Source organism: Anguilla anguilla, chromosome 13, assembly GCF_013347855.1.
Source record: "Anguilla anguilla isolate fAngAng1 chromosome 13, fAngAng1.pri, whole genome shotgun sequence".
In the NCBI taxonomy this organism is placed as follows: Eukaryota; Metazoa; Chordata; class Actinopteri; order Anguilliformes; family Anguillidae; genus Anguilla; species Anguilla anguilla.
In genome coordinates, this window is record NC_049213.1 from 3,991,889 (window position 1) to 4,016,373 (window position 24,485).

General features: G+C 48.1%; 1 protein-coding gene across 3 annotated transcripts in view; it reads left to right on the forward strand.

Moving 5' to 3' along the window:
* The window catches only part of kif5ab (kinesin family member 5A, b), a 48,481-nt gene that overhangs the window by 1,877 nt on the left and 22,119 nt on the right, over positions 1–24,485 (forward strand). For all 3 annotated transcript variants that reach the window (XM_035386764.1, XM_035386762.1, XM_035386763.1), the window contains 5 exons: positions 19,590–19,677; positions 21,298–21,371; positions 21,762–21,866; positions 22,713–22,761; positions 24,480–24,485. The exon at positions 24,480–24,485 is cut by the window's right edge and continues 50 nt beyond it. In XM_035386764.1, the coding sequence (XP_035242655.1) occupies positions 19,590–19,677; positions 21,298–21,371; positions 21,762–21,866; positions 22,713–22,761; positions 24,480–24,485 (322 nt within the window). The remainder of the gene's footprint in view (positions 1–19,589; positions 19,678–21,297; positions 21,372–21,761; positions 21,867–22,712; positions 22,762–24,479) is intronic.

The following is a 24,485-nucleotide window of genomic DNA, read 5'->3' on the forward strand; positions in this document are numbered from 1 at the left end:
GTGTTGATGAGCACACAGTCTGATGTTGAGGCTCGATGAGGGTGCTCGCGTTTGGCTCGGCTGTGGCTGGGGCGCAGCTGGTTCCCCCCATCCCCCCCCCCCCCCTCCCTCTACCCCCACCCCCGCCTTTAAAATGAATGCCCTCAGAACTGTGGAGACAGATTTAATTGCCTAAGCCGGGGAGATGATTGGCTGAATCATGTGGCAGAGTACCCCCCCGGGTGGGACGTTTGAAATCCGAGCTCCCCGCCCCCCCCCCCCCCACGCTGTTGCACCAGGCAGGAAACCCTGCTTTTAATGGGGAAGAGGAGACCCTCACAGGGTCCTTGCATCATGTTGTTGTGTCACCATGGCGATGAGAAGTCGGTGAAGGGCCCCGCCCGCCCGACCCTCGTGCCGCGGCACACAGGCGCCCTGTGATCGCCTTTGTTCTGAACTCCACACAGTGACATGTACACCCGCTTCCTCCCTCCAACCTTCAGTCCCACAGACTGGAGGAGGGCCACCAGAGCTCCGAAAACAAGGGGCACCTCTTAGAGCAAGAAGGCTTTAAAAGAGAGAAACAAAGGGAGAGACACGGAGGAGAGATGGAGTGACACACACACGCTCACTCTCTCAGGGCCCACTCCCATGCGCTTACACACACACACACACAGATACAGACCCACTCCCATGCGCATACACACACACAGATACAGGCCCACTCCCATGCGCATACACACAGATACAGATACAGGCTAACTCCCATGCGCATACACACACACACACAGATACAGGCCCACTCCCATGCGCATACACACACACACACACACACAGACACAGACCCACTCCCATGCGCTTACACACACACACACACAGATACAGACCCACTCCCATGCGCATACACACACACACATACACAGATACAGACCCACTCCCATGCGCATACACACACACACACAGATACAGGCCCACTCCCATGCGCATACACACACACACAGATACAGGCTAACTCCCATGCGCATACACACACACACACAGATACAGGCCCACTCCCATGCGCATACACACACACACAGATACAGGCTAACTCCCATGCGCATACACACACACACACACACACACACACAGATACAGACCCACTCCCATGCGCATACACACACACACAGATACAGATACAGACCCACTCCCATGCGCATACACACACACACAGATACAGACCCACTCCCATGCGCATACACACACACAACACACAGATACAGACCCACTCCCATGCGCTCACACACACACACACACAGATACAGACCCACTCACATGTGCATACACACACACAGATACAGACACAGACCCACTCCCATGCGCATACACACACACACACACAGACACAGACCCATTCCCATGCGCATACACACACACAGATACAGACACAGACCCACTCCCATGCGCATACACACACACACACACACAGACACAGACCCACTCCCATGCGCATACACACACACAGATACAGACCCACTCCCATGTGCACACACACACACAGATACAGGCCCACTCCCATGCGCATACACACACACACAACACACAGATACAGGCCCACTCCTATTCGCATACACACACACACACACACACACAGATACAGGCCCACTCCTATGCGCATACACACACACACAACACACAGATACAGACCCACTCCCATGCACATACACACAGATACAGACCCACTCCCATGCACACACACACAGATACAGACCCACTACCATGCGCATACACACAGATACAGGCCCACTCCCATGCGCTCACACACACACACACAGATACAGACCCACTCCCATGCGCATACACACACACACAACACACAGATACAGGCCCACTCCCATGCACATACACACACACACACAACACACAGATACAGGCCCACTCCCATGCGCTTACACACACACAGATACAGGACCCACTCCCATGTGTATACACACACACACACAGATACAGACCCACTCCCATGCACTTACACACACACACACACACACAGATACAGAACCCACTCCCATGTGCTTACACACACAGACAGATACAGGACCCCAGGCTGGGGCATGCAGGACTACCCAATCTTGCTCCTGGAGATCTGACATCATGTAGACTTTTACTCCAACCCTAAGAAAGCACACCTCATTCAACAGCTAGAGCAGAGCTGCCCAATCCTGTACCTGGAGATCTACCATCCTGTTGATTTTCATAACAACCCTAACAAAGCTCACACCATTCAACAGCTAGAGATCTGATTGAGCTGCTAATTAGTTGAATGAGGTGTGGCTTTGTTAGTGTTGGAGTGAAAGTCTACAGGATGGTAGATCTCCAGGAGCTGGATTGGGCAGCCCTGCCCTTGGGTGTTGGTGGCCCTAAACCAGAATGTTGTTGTGGCTCCAAAGTGCCTCCAACATAAATAAATCACACCCACCAAAAAAAAACCAAAAAAAACTGGAATTGTGTGGCCCAGGGACGGTTCAGCCTCAAAGGACTGCTGAAAGCGTTAATGGCATTGACTGGCTATGCTGAGCCCATATACAAACCCCCCCGTGCAGCTGAGAGGACAGACTGTCCACTTTCCAAGGTTAAAAGACTGGCAGAGATGTTTGTATAAAATGAATTCTACTCTGTGAAATCACAAAACCCGACTCCTTCAGAGAACCCCAACGTCACTCTTCCCTTCGAGTGTTCTGAGCTCAGAGATTCCCCTCTGGATTAGCGGGGTTGTTCTGGCCGGGTCCTCAGAGTCGGCGAACGCAGTGTTAGCGGTTAGCGTCCGGGTCTGCGTGGAGCCTCACATCGGGCCAGTGGTTTTAGGGGTTACGTCAGCATTGCTGCGACTCTCACCGTCCTCCAGCCATGATTCAGAGGTGGAAAGTCCAGGGGTCGGAAAGTAAAAGTTCCGCCACGTGCTTCTTCCTCCCGCTAACTCCCCTCTCCCCAAAAATTGGGCTAGTTAGCAAATCCAGGTGATCGGACCAAAATGTTGGGGAGGATCTTTACTTTCCGACCCGGATTTGCCATCTCTGATTACTGCTGTTTTGTAAGCCTGTGCTCTAAGAAATCCAGCACATCGGTTCTTCACAACGGCTTGCGGTAGCTCAGTAGCATTTCAGTGAATGTTTTCCTGGCTTCAGACTCCAGACCAGCGCAATCAAACCCGCCCCAGTACAAATGCTACTCAGAAAACTAGATCGAACAGAATAGATAAAGGAACATTGTGAGTGGTCAGGAGGTGCTACTAGCATAATTGGAGTATTACCCGTTTCTCTAAGACACCCGTTTTTAAGAGTGAATGGATGTAGATGGGTAAAAACTTGCTGAATCATTTGATTAAGATTTTTACTGACGCGGTTGTTCAGTTTAGAGTAGGCCTACACGTGCACATTAACCATTCTTTCATGCCTTGACCAGCGCAGTTGATAATTTGCATGCCTGCCATGAATATTCATGTAGACTGCCTGGCATTCTTACACAACAATCTGTGGAGCGCTGCCTCGGTACTGCAGCAGGGCTACACAACGCGGGCTCGGCCCGTTCCCCTACAATAGAGACCACTGTTCCCGTGAGACGACAGCTTTGTGTTCTCGTGAAATGCAGGCCCATTAGATTTAACATGATCTCACATCAGGATGCATAAACAACAGTATGTGCACGTTCTCCATCATTTTAACATTGTCCCTGCAGAAGAGATGCATAAAAAGACAGCGGTGGCTATGACATTAAATATATAGTATACAGTAATGTGCGTCCGTGCGCGCATGCGCTCATACACACACACACACACACACATGTACATGCACATAATCATGTGCACCCATGCGCACACACACACAGGCACACACACATGCACACACACACACACACACACTAGTAGTCCCAGATCGTAGGGGGTCACCTTGAGACTACATCATTCACCTGGTAAACAGCATGGCTGACGTTGCTGTGCAGCAGTAAACACTGTCCTACAGCTCCAGCTGCTATTAGCCCTGCTGCTCATATTTATATTACTGCTGTTAAATCTCCTTCTCGTATATTTATTGATTCTCATACATTTTTATAATGAAGCAATTCTGTAGATTTGTGTGAACAGCTATGTAATAATCTTGGCATGTAAATTAGAGGTAGTATGATAAATTAGTAAATTAGTAAATAAGTATGTAAATTAGATTGGTATTATTAAAGGTGACCACCGTTAATGATTATTGATGGTAGTAGTAATAATGACTCATTCTGTGATAGGGTTCTGAGATCATTATTGCTCATGTGTATTAATGACTGTAATAATACCTGTCCGTTTCTATAGGGTTATGTGGACAGCTACACAGTGAACCAGCTGTGAGAATGAATAAAATGTCTGATAATGCTTTTTTGTATCATTTTGGTGTTCTTTAAGTTTCCTATGATAAAGGCGTTTAGTGGATTTCCACAAATGCTCCACATTTCTACACTTGAAACTACGAATGTTGCGTGCGTGTGTGCGCATGCTCGTGTGTGTGTGTCCGTGTCCGTGTGTGTGTGTGTGGGTGTCCGTGTCTGTGTGTGTGTGTGTGTGTGTGCGCATGCTCGTGTGTGTGTGTGTGTGTGTGCGCGTGTGTGTGTGAGTGTGCGTGTAGGTGTGTCCGTGTCTGTGTGTGTGTGTGTGTGTGTGCGTGTATGTGTGTGTGTGTGTGTGAGCGTGTATGTGTGTGTGTGTCATTAGTTCATCGTGGATGAGCACAGAGTTCTGGGGAATTGTGCTTTGGGAGGTGTGGCTGTCACATTCCATCATGGCTCACAGCTCAAAGCTGAGTGATTTTCTAAGATGGAAGATCCGTGAAAGACCAGAGCAAGACCTCCCTCACTCTGCACAGCCTCTGTGACCAGAGCAAGACCTCCCTCTGCACAGCCTCTCTGTGACCAGAGCAAGACCTCCCTCACTCTGCACAGCCTCTCTGTGACCAGAGCAAGACCTCCCTCTCTCTGCACAGCCTCTCTGTGACCAGAGCAAGACCTCCCTCACTCTGCCCAGCCTCTCTGTGACCATAGCAAGACCCCCCTCTGCACAGCCTGTCTGTGACCAGAGCAAGACCTCCCTCTCTCTGCACAGCCTCTCTGTGACCAGAGCAAGACCTCCCTCTCTCTGCCCAGCCTCTCTGTGACCAGAGCAAGACCTCCCTCACTCTGCACAGCCTCTCTGTGACCAGAGCAAGACCTCCCTCACTCTGCCCAGCCTCTCTGTGACCAGAGCAAGACCTCCCTCACTCTGCACAGCCTCTCTGTGACCAGAGCAAGACCTCCCTCACTCTGCACAGCCTCTCTGTGACCAGAGCAAGACCTCCCTCGCTCTGCTCAGCCTCTCTGTGACCAGAGCAAGACCTCCTTCCCTCTGTACAGCCTCTCTGTGATCAGAGCAAGACCTCCCTCACTCTGCACAGCCTCTCTGTGACCAGAGCAAGACCTCCCTCACTCTGCACAGCCTCTCTGTGACCAGAGCAAGACCTCACTCTGCCCAACCTCTCTGTGATCAGAGCAAGACCTCCCTCACTCTGCACAGCCTCTCTGTGACCAGAGCAAGACCTCCCTCACTCTGCACAGCCTCTCTGTGACCAGAGCAAGACCTCCCTCTGCACAGTCTCTCTGTGACCAGAGCAAGACCTCCCTCACTCTGCACAGCCTCTCTGTGACCAGAGCAAGACCTCCCTCACTCTGCACAACCTCTCTGTGACCAGAGCAAGACCTCCCTCACTCTGTACAGCCTCTCTGTGACCAGAGCAAGACCTCCCTCCCCTACACAGCCTCTCTGTGACCAGAGCAAGACCTCCCTCCCCTACACAGCCTCTCTGTGACCAGAGAAAGACCTCCCTCACCCTGCACAGCCTCTCTGTGGCCAGAGCAAGACCTCCCTCACTTTGCACAGCCTCTCTGTGACCAGAGCAAGACCCCCCTCTCTCTGCCCAGCCTCTCTGTGACCAGAGCAAGACCTCCCTCCCCTACACAGCCTCTCTGTGACCAGAGCAAGACCTCCCTCACTCTGTACAGCCTCTCTGTGACCAGAGCAAGACCTCCCTCTGCACAGCCTCTTTGTGACCAGAGCAAGACCTCCCTCCCTCTGCACAGCCTCTCTGTGACCAGAGCAAGACCTCCCTCACTCTGCACAGCCTCTCTGTGGCCAGAGCAAGACCTCCCTCTGTACAGCCTCTCTGTGACCAGAGCAAGACCTCCCTCACTCTGCCTCTCTGTGACCAGAGCAAGACCACTCTCACTCTGCACAGCCTCTCTGTGACCAGAGCAAGACCTCCCTCACTCTGCCCAGCCTCTCTGTGACCAGAGCAAGACCTCCCTCACTCTGCCCAGCCTCTCTGTGACCAGAGCAAGACCTCCCTCCCTCTGTACAGCCTCTTTGTGACCTGAGCAAGACCTCCCTCTGTACAGCCTCTCTGTGACCAGAGCAAGACCTCCCTCACTCTGTACAGCCTCTCTGTGACCAGAGCAAGACCTCCCTCACTCTGCACAGCCTCTCTGTGACCAGAGCAAGACCTCCCTCACTCTGCACAGCCTCTCTGTGAGACGCTGCTGGTTCGGTGCTCTGCGTTTGCTCCAGAGTCTTCATCAAATTAATGACACAAAGGAGAGGATGAGGTCACCTCTACTGCCTGGTCATAGTCAGCAGAGAAGGGGGGGGGGGGGGGGGCAGGGGGGTTATGCGCCAGCAGGAACTGACAATAGCGTACTCTTTCAGGGGAGCAATGTATGTGCATATATTTGTGTGTGTGTGTGTGTGTGTGTGAGTGTGTGTGTGCATGCGTGCATGTGGAGGTGTGTCGAGCAGAGCTATTCATGAAATTCTTTAAATTTTCGGCAGTCTTATTGAAACTCACATTTGGTAGGTTATACACAAGAGCGTCACATAGAGGGGTGATTTCCCCATGTTTTTCAGTGTGTGTCTTACCTGATGGCAGGCAGACCTCGCAGGACACAGAGAGATATGGGCCAAACCATTTTTGCCTGAAACGGGGGGCGCGCGTGTTGCCCCCCCCCCCCCGGATGTTGCGCAGTGAACAGGGCGTCCAGGCTGCAGGTGTTGCGCAGTGAACAGGGCGTCCAGGCTGCAGGTGTTGCGCAGTGAACAGGGCGTCCAGGCTGCAGGTGTTGCGCAGTGAACAGGGCGTCCAGGCTGCAGGTGTTGCGCAGTGAACAGGGCGTCCAGGCTGCAGGTGTTGCGCAGTGAACAGGGCGTCCAGGCTGCAGCTGTTGCGCAGTGAACAGGGCGTCCAGGCTGCAGCTGTTGCGCAGTGAACAGGGCGTCCAGGCTGCAGCTGTTGCGCAGTGAACAGGGCGTCCAGGCTGCGGCTGTGTAAGAATGAGATCCGTTATGGCGGGTTGTTGTGAGGCACGGCGGGTACTCTGGGGAACCGCCATCAGGGCTTTTAGCGGCTGCAGGACTGCATTACCGCTGGGTGTTTAAATCAGGCCTGGAGTGCTGCAGGATTATCTCTGCCCTCCCAGCTGGGACTGCACTGACTGTGTGTCTATGGTAGCACACGGCTAGGACTGCACTGACTGCACGTCTATGGTAGCACACAGCTAGGACTGCACTGACTGTGTGTCTATGGTAGCACACAGCTAGGAGTGCACTGACTGTGTGTCTATGGGAGCACACAGCTGGGACTGCACTGACTGTGTGTCTATGGGAGCACACAGCTAGGAGTGCACTGACTGTGTGTCTATGGGAGCACACAGCTAGGAGTGCACTGACTGTGTGTCTATGGGAGCACACAGCTAGGAGTGCACTGACTGTGTGTCTATGGGAGCACACAGCTAGGACTACACTGACCCTATGGGATCACACAGCTAGGACTGCACTGACTGCTCGTCTATCTTTCTTGTGCTATTCTGCACTTAACCAATCAGCTGAAGTGGTTTATTACACACTCAAGTCACCTGGTTTCCTGAGTCTAAATTGGTTCAGCAGACGCTGACTATGCTGGACCAGGGCGGGGGACCAGCCCAGCGGATGCGGTAGTTCTTCAAAGCCAGGGCTCAGGACCTCTGGACCAAAGCAGTGTGATATTCTGCATTTTTGACCGTTTCCGTTTTGCATATTCACGTATTTTGGCTAGCTCACCTACGGCAGAGGAGCCTGCCGTGTAACTGTCTTCACGCGCAGGTTTGTGTCCCACCTCTAGTCCGCCGTTACCGCCATAATTAAGGATCGCGTCTTCGCCCCGCCGATTCTAATCTCGCGGCGATCTGCTCGGCCGCCTCAGAAACACGGGTCTTGAACATCGGACTGCTGGAGGCGGCACCCGGGGAGGCAGCCCATTCGCGACGCCGGCGTCGGGAGCTTTCTCTCCCGCGCTCGGTCCGGCGTTTCTGCCGTCGTCTCCCTGGGAAACGCGTTCCGTTTCAATCCGCTCGCAGCGGTAAATGACACGCCTGCACGTCAGACGCAACACGATTACGCGTAGAGTACGCGTACAGCTTTCCAGATACGGCCATGATCCTGGTAACAGTCGTATTCTGAAACTGTTTACACACATAACTGCGTAACATGGAGGCAGATACTTCTGTATACGTGGTAGTAATCACATTGGAAATACGTGTGGGTTCTGTTTGGGAGTCATCCTTGCTTTTGCTTAGTCTTTAAATTTTCCTCTTTTTTTCACCTTCTCGGGGGTACTTTTCATGAGCAATTGCGCTCGCAGGAACAATCAATATCCTGGCAGACAGAAGCCAGATGTGGAAAGAGGATTCTCCGCAGTTCATATCTGCAGCAGTTTGTTCTTTCTGCTACGCAAGAAAACACAAAGACAACGGAAGATGGCGTGCAGCTAGGATTGTGTAAATGGGTTCTAAAGCAGAGTATAAGGTTATGAATCTCATTCAAATTATGTGAGGTAAAGATATTTTTTATGAATAAGATAGAGGTTTTAGAGTTTAATAATCCCCCGTTTGACTTACCATTTGCGCATAACAGGGATATGTATTTATTGGTTTATGAATGCATATTTGAGTGAAGTTTTTAGTCTGAATGCTTTAATGTTGTGGTTTACATATTAGTATGCATGTTAGTGCAGTAGATGCTGACATCAGACTTAGTTTCAGTCATAGCACTCTTTAATCCAGGCAACGTGATCTTTAAACTATAAACGGTTAAAATGTGACCATAACTATATTTTGCATAAACAACAGCAGCAACCTAAAGAGGCTCATTTTCAGCTCTGTGTTTGGATATATAAATCTGGCCGTGTCTCTGCTGAGTTTTAGAGACTATCACAAATTCACACACTCTGCAGATTCAACATGGCTACTGAAATGAGCCGAGCAATAGCAGGTCTGTCCTGATGTATCCTGCAGTCCTCCTAATGCAGGTTCAAAATCTGATTAGGATAGACATCTGCTGTCGAGAAGGTTTGTTTCTCTGCTGAAATATAAAAGCACCCATCCATGAACATTTGCGCATTCACACACACACACACACACACACACACACTCACAAATGCACAGTCAAACACACACACACACAGTCACACTGGGCAGACTAAACTGCTGTAGTTGTGATTGTAATAACCTCAGAGTGAAACTAATAAAAATATTTTTTTAAACTAAACTCAGAGGCAAAGGGACGGGTGTTTATGAATAATACGGACACGTGGTGACTGTTCTTATCGTCCTGGCCTTGTAACGAAAAACCCATCTCCTCCAGCACTCCAAATGAGAAGCCAATGGAAGGAGTTCCCTTATGTTCTGTATCACACCAGGGGATGGTTAATGGCATATACTTTAGTGCTAGCATCATGCTATTTATAAAGCTACGCTGACTAAATGTGAAATTCCCATTGGCTGCAAGTAAATTTACCCTCCTTACTACACTGCAGTGTGATGGTCAGGGTTAGGTGTGACATGGATGGGTGTTCGTTGAATGTAGACAATGATGACCCAACGATGACTGCATCTCAAACTGAAGGCAGCTGCCTCGCACCCTACACCCTTAGCAGTGAGCTCCCTCTGAAGGCAGCTGCCTATACCCTTAGCAGTGAGCTCCCTCTGAAGGCAGCTGCCTATACCCTTAGCAGTGAGCTCCCTCTGAAGGCAGCTGCCTATACCCTTAGCAGTGAGCTCCCTCTGAAGGCAGCTGCCTATACCCTTAGCAGTGAGCTCCCTCTGAAGGCAGCTGCCTATACCCTTAGCAGTGAGCTCCCTCTGAAGGCAGCTGCCTATACCCTTAGCAGTGAGCTCCCTCTGAAGGCAGCTGCCTTGCCTCCTACACCCTTAGCAGTGAGCTTCCTCTGCTGCCTCTCTGCCTACACCCTTAGCAGTGAGCTTCCTCTGCTGCCTCTCTGCCTGTACCCTTAGCAGTGAGCTCCCTCTGAAGGTAACTGCCTTGCTGCCTACACCCTTAGCAGTGAGCTCCCTCTGAAGGCAGCTGCCTCGCTCCCTGCACCCTTAGCAGTGAGCTCCCTCTGAAGGCAGCTGCCTCGCTGCCTACACCCTTAGCAGTGAGCTCCCTCTGAAGGTAACTGCCTTGCTGCCTACACCCTTAGCAGTGAGCTCCCTCTGAAGGTAACTGCCTTGCTGCCTACACCCTTAGCAGTGAGCTCCCTCTGAAGGTAACTGCCTTGCTGCCTACACCCTTAGCAGTGAGCGCCCTCTGAAGGTAACTGCCTTGCTGCCTACACCCTTAGCAGTGAGCTTCCTCTGAAGGCAGCTGCCTCGCTGCCTACACCCTTAGCAGTGAGCTCCCTCTGAAGGTAACTGCCTTGCTGCCTACACCCTTAGCAGTGAGCTCCCTCTGAAGGTAGCATCCTATTGATAAAGGAACCTCAAAAGGCAGCAAGTTTGGGGCGCACTTTAAAAGCAGGATGACATCAAAGAAAAGTAACACAGTTGCTAGCAAGTTAGCTGGCTAGTCCATGGAAGGCTCACGAGGCTTAAAAACATTGCATACATCACCTTACATTTATTTGGCAGACACTTTTATCCAAGGCGATGTACAGTAAGTGCAAACCGAAGATCATTGGATCAACTACAAAACACAGGTCCGATAAAGTACAATGCTCGTTATGTAAAAGTTATTCATAGCCATGAACACGCTAAGTCCAGTTCACACAGTAAGCATAGGCTAGGTCAGAGAGTAATGTCGAGTCAAACTAGGAGACATGATAACTACAAAGCTACAACATCCAGATAATGATACAAGTACACTATAAGCGCTGGATGGAGGTACATGTATCATGGAAGCGCTACAGGAACAAAGTAATGGGATATAAGTGATAAGAGTGATCCTAGATTCGGAGTGCCCTGCTAAGTGGTGGTAGTTAGTCTGACGAGATGCGTTATTCCAGTGTATTAAATAATTTAAATGTATTTGAATTTAACAACAATGAATTATGGAATTAACTGGATGCTCACACCTGTAAGCGAGCTCATCTACTGCCACTGCACACTGCTGCACACTGTTTTCAGCGGACGTTATTTTAACGCAAGGAAAAAGCCCGAGGTCATCGCAGAGATCTATGGGATATCCTGTCTGATGAAGGATACATCGATTCTGCCTTCTAATTTAACCGAAGGCACTATAGAAGGACGCGTTTTTGATGATTTCGCTTTGGCGACATGCCTGCTAAGTGCAAGTGGGAAAGATTCTGAAAATAGTGAAAATTCTGCCTTTCATTTGAGATGCATCCTGTGTGAGTGCAAACACTGAAACTGGAGCATATTCAAGGACACTCACTATCAAACAAGCACACTGATAGTGCACACTCTCATACGAGCACACTCATAGTGCAGACTCAGTTTCATTTGAGCACACTCATAGTGCACACTCTGATACAAGCACACTCATAGTACACACTCATATGAGCACACTCATAGTGCACACTTTCATATGAGCACACTCATAGTGCAGACTCAGTCTCATACAAGCACACTCATAGTGCAGACTCAGTCTCATACAAGCACACTCATGGTGCATACTCTGATACAAGCACACTCATAGTACACACTCATATGAGCACACTCATAGTGCACACTTTCATATGAGCACACTCATAGTGCAGACTCCGTCTCATACAAGCACACTCATGGTGCATACTCTGATACAAGCACACTCATAGTGCGCACACTCATACGAGCACACTCATAGTGCACACTCTGTTTCATACAAGCACACTCATAGTGCAGACTCAGTCTCATACAAGCACACTCATGGTGCATACTCTGATACAAGCACACTCATAGTGCACACACTGATACAAGCACACTCACAGTGCACACTCTGGTACAAGCATACTCATAGTGCACACTCTGATACAAGCACACTCATAGTGCACACTCTGATACAAGCACACTCATAGTGCACACTCTGATACAACCACATTCATAGTGCACACTCACTTTGATACAAGCACACTCATAATGTACACTCACTCTGATCCAAGCATACTATTAAACACACTATGTTTGAATATTTGTCTAGATAAAATAATAATAATTGAATAAATCAGTCAATGTAAAAAAACTTGGTCAAAAATAACATTTTCTCCGTACAGTTCAATCCCAAATGATTTTAATAGAGTTGTAAAGAGAACAGAGTGGTGAGTTAATTGGAATGTGCCATGTCTAATCAGTTAATTTGCCATGACAGACAAACTGAAATCAATTCCCACAATTCTCTGGGCCAACAGCCAAATTCCCTGATAAGAACCAACCAGTGAAACAGAGAGGAAGCAGTCTCATCAGTGTGTCAGTGCAAGCAGCCATTTTTAGTCCTGCCACATACTGCAGCCAAAATGGCTACCGGAGAAGGGAAGGAAAACATCTCTGCTAGTAGTTCACCACGGTTAATTCAGAACTCGCTTCATGATATTCTGGTTATCTCACATTTTTTATTGGTTGTTACATTCATAATCTTGTCACTAAACCTTTCCATTAAACATTCTGAATTTTCATTCGGTTATAAAATGGCTCACTGATATTGTGCGCCATTAGTGATAAGCCGGGATAAGAGGCTTGTGTGTTTGGCATTTTTGAGGGTTTACAGAGGAAAGAGTGGTGAAAGATGAAGGGAGAGATGGAGAGAAGAGAGGCTCCTCCCTCTGCCACAGCGCACCACTGCCGGTGTGTCTTACTACCACCGAGCCTACAGCTGACAAGCTGTTTCCACGGGGACGAGCAGAACAACAGCTGTTAGAGCAGCCAGATATCGCTCTTCTGCTAATAATGTCCTGGGAGAGCGGGGGGCCCCCTCCTGACTCTCTGCGCTGTCAGGGTGTGATTGCCATCTTTCGGCTCGCGGTGCTGGGGCCTTTAGTGTTTCCCGTGGCCAATGGTTTTACTGGGGGAGGAGAGGAGCGGGTCCATCCAGCGCAGCACGCCACCTCTTTGTGTCAGCGTTTCAGTTGTATGAAAGGGTCATTAAGTTTCTATTTATGAAATGTGAGTTTGTCTCTGTGTTCTGAAAGCACATGAGGGCGGTGTTGTCGGGATATGCTCTGTTCTCCTTTACGGCTAGCCTGTTTGTCCCGTTTGCTGTGAGCTGTTATGTCTGCAGGAGTTGAGCTTGCTGCTGGCAAATGTGAACAGATGGATGTTCAGCCACACGATCTCACACACGTGCAGAAAGAGAGAGAAGGGGGGGAAATAGAGAGAGAGAGAGGGTAAAGAGAGAGGGAGAGGGAGAGAGGGGGGAAATAGAGAGAGAGAGGGTAAAGAGAGAGGGAGAGGGAGAGGGAGAGAGGGGGGGAAATAGAGAGAGAGAGAGGGTAAAGAGAGAGGGAGAGGGAGAGAGGGGGGAAATAGAGAGTAGGAGGAAGAGAAAAGGGGTGGAGATAGAGGGGGAGAGATAGAGAGACTGGGAGAGAGAGGGCGAGGGAGAGAGGGAGAGATAGAGAAAGGGAGGGAGACAGAAGGGGTAGAGAAAGAGGGGGGAGAGATATACAGAGGGAGAGATAGAGAGAGAGCTCAATTCATTTCCTTTCTTTTTCGTTCATGTTCCATCTTCCAGGCCAAATCCTTTTGGATTTGCCAGTCAGATTAAGATCCAGCCAAAGCGGTGGCAGTAATAATTAGCATTAGCTCCTGAATTCTCCTGTTTTAATGAAGAGTAGTGGCACAGTAGCAGCATCCATTGGTAGTTTGCAGTCACAGACTGGAAACTCATTCCATTTGACATATTTAGAAACAGTGAAATTACAAATACCTAGTGATAAAAACATGGGAGTAGGCATAAATGTAATTGCTCAGATATGGGTATTATGAGTGATTCATATTGAAGCCTGCGTTCCATCTGGTGGTACTCACAAAATGAAGAAGCGCGTAGAGAGTTAGCAGACCTGCTATCGTTTGGTTTTTACAATATGATTTTATGATTTTGAAAGGCGTGGGCGGAGGGCTGTGCTGGGTATTGCAGTAGACTCTGATGCAGCATCACTGTTTCCCAAACTCTCTCCCTTTCTCTGCTTCTGTCAGCTGCTAATTTAATCCACTGACGAGCTTCTAATTACATTTCACCCGGGCGAAGGAACTCCCCATCGTCTGTCTCACATCTGCCTGCTGTTGAGCCAGTTAAAAAAAGCTTTACTTTCCACTTTAATGCGTCTCTGTTTCTGCTCGATTCGTACAGTGAGGCTTTTACATATTTAATATTGTTATTGATGTGTGAATGTTTAAATTAAACACAAGAACGTCTGTCTACGCTCTCATGATACCCCTGCTCAGGGGGTGCTGTCTTGTGTCTTTCGCTCAGCATTCTGGGTAATTAAATAAGCTTATTAGTGTTATCCACATCTCAAATGTGGCAGGGAGAGAGAGGTAGATTGACCGATTGCCTGACTGCCTGATTATATTGCATTAAATTAGGCGAACGGTGGAATAGAAATGAGTCACCCTTTATTTTTACTCCATTAGAGGCACCTCATTCCTCTACTTTATTCAGTACTCCAGTAATTACCCATTCTCGGCAAAAGTCCAGCTGATTATTATTTAGTCTGCAGAAATAGAACTCTCTCTTCAAACAGGAAATAATCTTTTTTTCTGCAGGCTCCAGATCCTCCAGATCCGTCTGTTCTTGTTTGAATCTTGTCAATGGCCAGTTTCCTTCTCAGGATTTCCTCTTTTGTGTGAAATCCTCTGTTGAACATGTCCAGGCCCACTGGAACATCAAACAAAGGCTGCAACCTGGCACACTCCCCAAATAAAATAAAACCTCTGTCATCAAACGAAGAAGACACCTTTTATGTACTGAAGGACAAAGCTGGTTTGCCTTACTATTGTCCCTGAAAATATTATGTAAATTTCTCTACTTAAGATCTCCAGTTCGTTTTGGATGCATGGTTTTATATTGCAGTCCCCAAGATGGAAGCCGGCCTACTGCGTGATTAGTTAGGCATCCATCTTGTGTTGGAGCCCTTTACTTGCTTCCTCAAACCATATTTTAGACAAAGCTTCAATGGTATCTTTTCCCCTGAACTTGAAGCTCTAAAGCCTCCCCCTTTCTGCCACACCACTGGTTGGTCTTCATTTCCTGGTTTTGAGGAGAGAAGGAGACAGAGAGATGTATTTTAATGTGACTATAGTTAGACTTTGTTTATTTTCTACTGTATTTTACTCTACTCGCTATGTTTAAGTCAATGCCTTGGCTTCATACGTGCAGATGGCTATTAAATCCAATTTTAATTGAATAAAATTGGTGAGAGACAGGGAGAGAAAACTGAAGAGAGATAGGGAGAGGCAGGGAGAGGGAGAGAGAGAGACAAAGCGAGAGAGAGAGGGAGACGTAGGGGAAGTGAAAGAGAGATTAGATTTTCTCGTTATGATGTCACCAGAATGAAGTCACCTATTCCTCACTCCTAAGTTTAATTTACCATAAGTAAAGGTGTCTATATCTAGGCCGCTGTTCCCTCGATCAAGAGTTCATAATAAACCTCCAGGACTCAAACATCATCGCCTTGATACCCCAAGCCTTCCTACAACACATACTTAATTTTAAAGTAACCTTCAAGAGATATACAAATGTACAAATATTGGGAACATTTGCCATTTTAGGAATGTTCTAGGAACCGAAAATCGGGTTAGCCAAGTTTCATGTTGAGTTTGCTCAGTTTACGCTGCTGAGATGGGCCAGTTTTATTTGAGCAATTCAAATTTACTCAATTTAGGATGCTTTCAGGATGAGATTCAAGTCTGTCTTTCTGTCTGCCTGTCTGTCTACCTGTCTGTCTGTCTGCCTGCCTGCCTGTCTGTCTGTCTGCCTGTCTGTCTGTCTGCCTGTCTGTCTGCCTGCCTGTCTGTCTGTCTGCCTGTCTGTCCTTATGCCCCACTGACCTACTTGGTATCAGTTCCCTTGCTTTCAGTGAATCCTGACACTAGGCAAGGATGATTTATTGGAATTGATCAACAAGATCAATAATCAATAGGATGAATCAATAAGATGAGTTTTATGGTGGGCTGCCCCATCGTTTCTAAACGCTGTTATTGTTAATAGCTGTTTCTTCATTTGCCTCTCTCTTGCGTTAAAAAGGTGAACAAGCCTCCAGCAATAAAGAGCCAGATTTTCTAGAGCTTTCCGACAGCAGACCAGTACCAGCAGTTTGATTGATCTGTGGTCCTCACAAAACCACAACCTTTAGTTTTTTGTCATGACCAGCTACGACGTGGGCAATGTGACACCAGCCCCCCCCCCCCCCCCCCCCCCCCCCATGTTGACAGTTAAGTCATCCATCAGTGGCAAGGTTACCCGGCGAGCTCTGGCGGGCATGGCCGGGGACAGAAGCGTTTATCACATGGTGGGCAGCCATTGGGCAGCACACCTACGATGATTAATTTCCATCCATTAGAAGACGGAGGAGATCGGCGTCTCCTCCCGGAAATCTCTATCAGCCCTTGGCCACAGAGTGTGTGTGAGTGCGTGCGTGTGTGCGTGCGTGCGTGCCCACTTACGTGTGTGTGTGTGTGTGTGTGTGTGTGTGTGTGTGTGTGTGTGTGTGTCTCTTTTGTTGCCGTTCTGTCTTGCACTTCCATTCTGGTTGGGGCTTTTGTGAGCTCCTGCACAAAGGAAATGTTTTGCATTTACCCCCCCCGTGCCCCCCCGTCCCCCCTCCATAAATTATTCAGACCGCTCCAGTTCTGTGGAAGGCTAATTGCTCCGCCTTTTCTGTCGAGAGTGGGAATCCTTTCTGCTGTGAGTTTCATCTGTGAACGGGGCGCCGTTAGCACACACCGCTAGCCCCCCGCGTCCTCGCTCCGGGCCTCCGGGGCTCGTTGCGAGTCGGGTGAATTTGAGCGATCTGAAACGGAGAAATTCGTGACCTGCAGTGGGGCTCTTAAGCGCGAGCGTGCCGGGTTTCTGGCTCTGCCGTCGCCAAATTACCGTCAGGGCTGAAATAGCAGAGCGGCTGCCAAAGTGATTTCCTTTAAGCTCGGTTATGTAACCGTTTAACGTCTCTCGCGCTGATGCGGCCTACGTAGCGTTCTTCTGCCGCGGTACGCGGCGGGAGGTTGTGCTGCGACGCCTCGTTCGGAAAGCGGTCAGTCGTTGCACCCGGCGCACAGCGAGGACGCTGCACGTGAGACTGGGGGAAACGCGTTTGACGCTGAATCGCGGCGGCCTGTTTGGGGGCACCGGGCAAAATTGGAAGACGAAGCCCGTGGAAACTGCTAGGGGGGGTGGGGGGGGGGGTGTGGGAGGGGTTGTAGTTGACTAGGAGGAGTTCGACAGGACCTGGCAACACAAATCCTCTACACGCCACGCACCAGAGGGCTCCCGTGGAGTCGAAAAGCCCAGAACAGCTTGAAAAGGAATCGGCTTCTTTGAAAATCATCTCGTTGGTGACACGTTGGGAGAAGTGTGTTGCGTAGCCCATGTTCATTAATTAGAGGATGACTTTGTGAATGAAGCTTTTCACCGATGTGTTACATTACATTACATTACAGGCATTTAGCAGACGCTCTTATCCAGAGCGACTTACACAACTTTTTACATAGCACTTTACATTGTATACATTTATACAGCTGGATATATATACTGAAGCAATGCAGGTTAAGTACCTTGCTCAAGGGTACAACGGCAGTGTCCTTACCCGGGAATCGAACCTGCGACCTTTCGGTTACAAGCGCAGTTCCTTACCCACTGTACCACACTCCGTGTTAAAATAAGGGGAAGCGTGCGCGTGGCTCAGAGGAGAGGGCTGATGGATGTGCTGATTATCGCCCGTCGGCACGGCGACAGCAGCAGGCTAGCGCGGTTAGCGCGGCTAGCGTCGGATGTCCGCCGCGGTACGGGCGGACTCGGCTGCAGCGTCTCTCTGTCTCTGTCTGATTGAGTTAGGCACCACTGGGCCTGCGTACGGCACAAAGACCATTAACCCGCAACCCTGCCCCCCAGCCCCCCACCCCCCCGCTCCCCTCCTCCTCCTCCTCCCTTCCCCCAGCCCCTCCATCTTCCTCTGACCATCTCCCCACACTCATCCTGAGATGGGACCTGAAAAGCACTCCCCATCCCCCTTTCACACATGTGGTGCATTTGAATTCTTTATCTGCAAACACAGTTAAATAAAGTATTGTATCAACAGATTAAAATACTACAGTATAAGTTTATGCACACAAGCTGAGCGATAAGTTAGATTTACATGGAGTTCATATTTCTTAAGAGAGGATTCTGTTTTGGTAACCGATAGACAGAGTGCTTCATCCAATTGTCTGTATACAAAATCATAGAATTCTGAACCCTGAACCTATCACATGCCAACTTTTCATGTCACATGACATGTGAAGTATGCATCACGCACATTTTACATGCATTGTTGGCTCTGTTTCAGTTTAAACTATTACAGCAAAGGGCCCCAGTTTTTTGGTTGAAATCACAGATGTCTTATCACCCCCTAGTGTAGCTGATACTGCTGATAAGTTGAGTAATCTGTGCATATACACAGGCACCTTGTAATAGTTATTCAGGGATACAGAGAGAAGAACCATCTGTAAATGAAGGAGCTGGCCACACACTCATGCACACAGTAAAGTACTCCGCACTCTACAATGCTTATGTGATGCAACATTAATGTTTTCACTTTTCATTCTGTAATTGGCTGTAATTGCAGGGGAGACTGGCTGTAATTGGCTGTAATTGCAGTGGAGACTGGCTGTAATTGGCTGTAATTGCAGTGGAGACTGGCTGTAATTGGCTGTAATTGCAGTGGACACTGGCTGTAATTGGCTGTAATTGCAGTGGAGATTGGCTGTAATTGCAGTGGGGACTGGCTGTAATTGGCTGTAATTGCAGTGGAGACTGGCTGTAATTGGCTGTAATTGCAGTGGGGACTGGCTGTAATTGGCTGTAATTGCAGTGGGGACTGGCTGTAAATGGCTGTAATTGCAGTGGAGACTGGCTGTAATTGGCTGTAATTGCAGTGGAGACTGGCTTAGATTGGCTGTAATTGCAGTGGGGACTGGCTGTAATTTGCTGTAATTGCAGTGGAGACTGGCTGTAATTGGCTGTAATTGCAGTGGAGACTGGCTGTAATTTGCTGTAATTGCAGTGGAGACTGGCTGTAATTGGCTGTAAAGTGCAGACTGCCACATCATGGTGTGTTTGTCTTTGTTTTCTCCAGGGGAAGTCGTATGTGTTTGATCGAGTCTTCCCTACCAACACCACCCAGGAGCAGGTCTACAACACCTGTGCCAAGCAGATTGTGAAAGGTAAGTTTGTGTTCTAATACTAATAATTACAACAATAATAGCTGTGCGACCTGCGTGTGTCTATGTTTTCAGCAACAGTAGCTTAGGAGCAGACCTTCTCAGGTGTTCTTAAATACTGTACATTTTCATGTGTTACTACTACATGCCATTTATAAATGTTTTTATATATTTGAACAATGCCTCATATATTTAATAATATAATCATATTTATGTTTCTAGCTGACATGGGAAAGCACATGCTCATGGGCTTTGTTAGCCATGCATGTTTATGTTTTTAATGTTGTCAATGTTTTGTGCTGGGAACAATGTCACAATAACAGTGAACATGTGTAGAGATTCTGGGCATGTGTGGAGATTCTGAGCATGTGTAGAGATTCTGAGCATGTGTGGAGATTCTGAGCATGTGTGGAGATTCTGAGCGTGTGTGGAGATTCGGAGCGTGTGTGGAGATTCTGAGCATGTGTTGAGATTCTGAGTATGTGTAGAGATTCTGAGAGTGTGTAGAGATTCTGAGCATGTGTAGAGATTCTGAGCATGTGTAGAGATTCTGAGCGTGTGAGGAGATTCTGAGCGTGTTTGGAGATTCTGAGCGTGTGTGGAGATTCTGAGCATGTGTGGAGATTCTGAGCGTGTGTGGAGATTCTGAGCGTGTGTGGAGATTCTGAGCATGTGTGGAGATTCTGAGCGTGTGTGGAGATTCTGAGCGTGTGTAGAGATTCTGAGAGTGTGTGGAGATTCTGAGCGTGTGTAGAGATTCTGAGCGTGTGTAGAGATTCTGAGTGTGTGTAGAGGTTCTGAGCGTGTGTGGAGATTCTGTGCGTGTGTAGAGGTTCTGACCGTGTGTGGAGATTTTGAGCGTGTGTGGAGATTCTGAGCGTGTGTGGAGATTATGAGAGTGTGTGGAGATTCTGAGCGTGTGTGGAGATTATGAGAGTGTGTGGAGATTATCAGTGTGTGTAGAGATTCTGAGCGTGTGTGGAGATTCTCAGCGTGTGTGGAGATTCTCAGCGTGTGCAGATTCTTAGCGCAGGCGGACATCTTGTTTAAGCTGCTGAGGATGAATAATGGCAGAGACAGGAAGGTTAAATGCAGGGAGGGGCATTGTGGGAAGGGGGACAGAGGGCCTTGGGTCTGAGCCTCAGAAAACTAATCTTGCCCCAGAGTTTTAATATGAACGGGGTGCTGCAATGGCTTTACTCTTGATCAAGGGTACCGTGGCCTAGACGCCATTACTTTGGAGTGAGGAATGGGTGAATCTTCATTAGTGGTGACTTCATAACGTGAAAACCTAATCAATCTTTCTCTTTTCTTACCTCTCCTCCCCCTCCATCTCTCCCTCCCCCTCCCTCTGCCTTCCTCTCCCTCCCTCTCTCCCTCTCTCTCCCTCCCTCTCCCTCTGTCCCCCCTCTCTCCCTCTCCCTGTCTCTTTCCTTTCCCCTCCCTCTCCCTCTCCCCCTCTCTCCCCTCCCCCTCTCTCCCTGTCTCCCTCTCTCTCTCCTTGCCTCCCCCTCTCTCCCTCTCTCCCACTCCCTCTGTCTCTCTCTCCCTCTGTCTCTCTCTCCTTCCCCCTCCCTCTCTCCCTCTCACCCCCCCGCTCCTTGCCCCTCCTTCTCTCTGTAGATGTGCTGGGAGGGTATAATGGCACTATCTTTGCCTATGGGCAGACCTCCTCAGGAAAGACCCACACCATGGAGGTAAGAGCGGCTCGAAGCATCTCTGCGTCTCTCAGTAAATTACAGCTGCTCAAAACTAATCAAGTCACTGTTTAAAAAAGTGGGTCAAATGTTCATTCTCAGTTATATATTCCTATCAAATAAATTAAATTCATTTAAAATGCTTTTAAATGAATTTTTATTGGTGTGATGCATACAGGGTGTTGTAATGTCAAAACACACAAAATGGGGCACAATCAACAACATAAAATTATCTTCCTCTTTCCCTCTATCGGTGATTCGCCTCTGACTCACTGTCTGTTCTTCCTTCTTCTTTTTTCCCCTCTCTCTCTACCTTTCTGGCCCTCTCTCCCTCTCTGTCCCTTCCCCTCTCCCTCTATCTCTCTTCCTCTCCCTCTCTCCTTTCTGCAGGGGAAGCTGCACGATAGACATGGGATGGGTATCATCCCCAGGATTGCTGAGGACATCTTTAACCATATCTTTGCCATGGACGAGAACCTGGAGTTCCACATCAAGGTATGGACAGAGGGTGACCCCAATCCTAGCCTGCTCTAAGGGTCGGGCATGTGACCATCAGCCAACCCCAGGTGCTGCTGGGAAACTGCATTAGTGCTGTGACAGATTCTCCACTTTTCTCTGATCCCACATCATTAATTACAGAGCACTGATACCTACTGAGCTCTTCACCGGGTCATTTAGAGTGCATCTGGCTTAATCGTTTAATCATAGACAGCAGGAACGGGGCTGGTCTCAATGTTATCAGGCTTGGATAAAATAATTACATTAAATATTTTAACCATTTTGACGCCAGTATATTTCCTGAAGATTTAGTTTTTTTAAAATTCACCAGTATTCAGAACATTCTTCTCATTATTTTTTTTGGTTTTGTTGTATTTTTTGGTTGGTTGACATTCTCAGGGCTCTCCAGAATGTTCTCTTATAAAAACTTTTCTGACCAAATAAAGAATTGAATGTATTTCAGATACGATTTTGATCTAAGTCATGATGAAATGAAGGTCAGTGACTCTCCAATAATGTTATTCACTGTCCCTTACTGTGGGCAACTCTGGAGTGGAATACTATATAAACCTTTATAGTCTCTTTCATCTAGAGGAAAATGGATGATGGTTCGTTGTGTTGTAAATACTATATTTAATAGGAACAGGAATGCATATAGACATATTCATCTGTAATGGCCCCCTGTAGAAAAGACTCTTCTAATCTCGCTCTCTGAATATTAATATAGGTCATCACATCACAAGTTATATATCCTCGCTCTCTTTTATCCTCCCTCTCTGTCTCTTCCTCTCTCTCTCTTTATCCCCTCTTCCTCTCTTTCTCTCATCATTGCTATCTTTTTAGGTGTCCTATTTTGAGATCTATATGGATAAAATCCGTGACCTTTTGGATGGTAAGTACACAGTTTTGATAACATTACGTAACATAACATAACATGACCTAACATACCATAACATAACATAATGACGAGAACAGCAATTCAGCCCCAAGGATGTTCTCCATTTTCCTAAGTAAATTGTACCTGGCGCTCTTATTACCTACAGACTAGATTGTGTCTAACACCGTATCAAGCCTGGTCTTGAAAACCCCCAGAGTTTCTCCCTCTACTACATGACCTGGCAGGCTATTTCACACATTGACTACTCTCTGCGTGAAAAAATACTTCCTACTGTCTGAGTTTACAATTTGCTCATTTCCGTTTATGTCCCCTCGTTCTACTAACAGAACTCAACCTTAAGAATCTCTTGTAGTTCACTTTGTTAATGCCCTTCATGGATTGAAAAGCCTCAATCAAATCACCCCTAAGACTCCTTTCACTAAGCTTGAAGAGATTAAGCATCTTTAATTACATTACATTTATTTGGCGGACGCTTTTATCCAAAGCGACGTACAATAAGTGCATACTAAAGGTCACTGGAACAACTGCAAAACACAGGTCTGATAAGGTAAAATACTCATTATGTAATGGTTATCCATAGTGATGATCATATTAAGGGCAGTTCACACAGTAAGCATAGGCTCAGTTAGAAAGTTATGGTAAATCAAACTAGGAGGCATGACAACACGCTACAACATCAGGATAACGATACAAGTGCACTATAAGTGCTGGATGGAGATACACTTGTAACATGAAAGTGCTACAGGAACAAATTAGAAGGATTCACACGATAAGGGAGATTCTAGATTGGGAGTGCCCTGCAGAGTAGTGATAGTTAGTCCAGGTACAAGCTGAAGAGATGCGTCTTCAGACTAAGGCGGATGATGGGCAATGGAGGAGTGGTTTGTAGAGAAACGGAGAGTTCATGCCAGCACTGGGGAGCTAGGGTGGAAAAGCTCCGTGGTAGGGATGAACGACAACCATTCATCCGGATGGGAGGGAGTACAAGTCACCCTGGTGATGCAGAGCGGAGGGGTCCAGCTGGCGTGTAGGATTGAATCATGTCCTGTCGGCAGGCGGGGGACTGTCTTGTTGGCTGCAGTGCAAGCGAGGGCCTGGACTTTGAACCTGACCCTGGCGGTGACTGGTAGCCAGTGGAGTGACCTCAGCAGGGGAGTGACATGAGAGAACTTAGAAAAGGTTGAAGGCAAGTTGGGCAGCAGCATTCTGAATCAGTATGTCAGAATGGCACAGGCTGGCAGGCTTGCAAGGAGGGAGTTGCAGTAATCTAGACGGGAGGTCACCGTAGTCGGGACAAGTAGCTGGGTGGAGTACTTCGTCAGATATGGCCGAATCGTCCTGATGTTGTACTTGAGGATTCAAACACATCTTAAGTCTTTCGTCATAGCTTTTATCTTTCATACCAGGAATCAATTTGGTTGCCCTTCTTTGAACCTTTTCCAGATCCTCTTTATTTAGAACCTCCCACTTTCACAGTTCTGAGTTTGGTGGAAAATGAAATCAACCCTTTCAGATATTCCTGTTTGTTCCTGATTCGTATCAATAAGAGCCAGTTGATTATTGACCCATTCTGAGCTGTCATTCACGCCACAGGATGACATCATCTCATAATATTATATTGCTTTCCCTGTCTCTGCTGCACGAGATAACAGACTGCATGTTTACGCGGCATTCTCTCTCTCTCGCTCTCTCTCTCTGTCTCTCTCTCTCAGTGACTA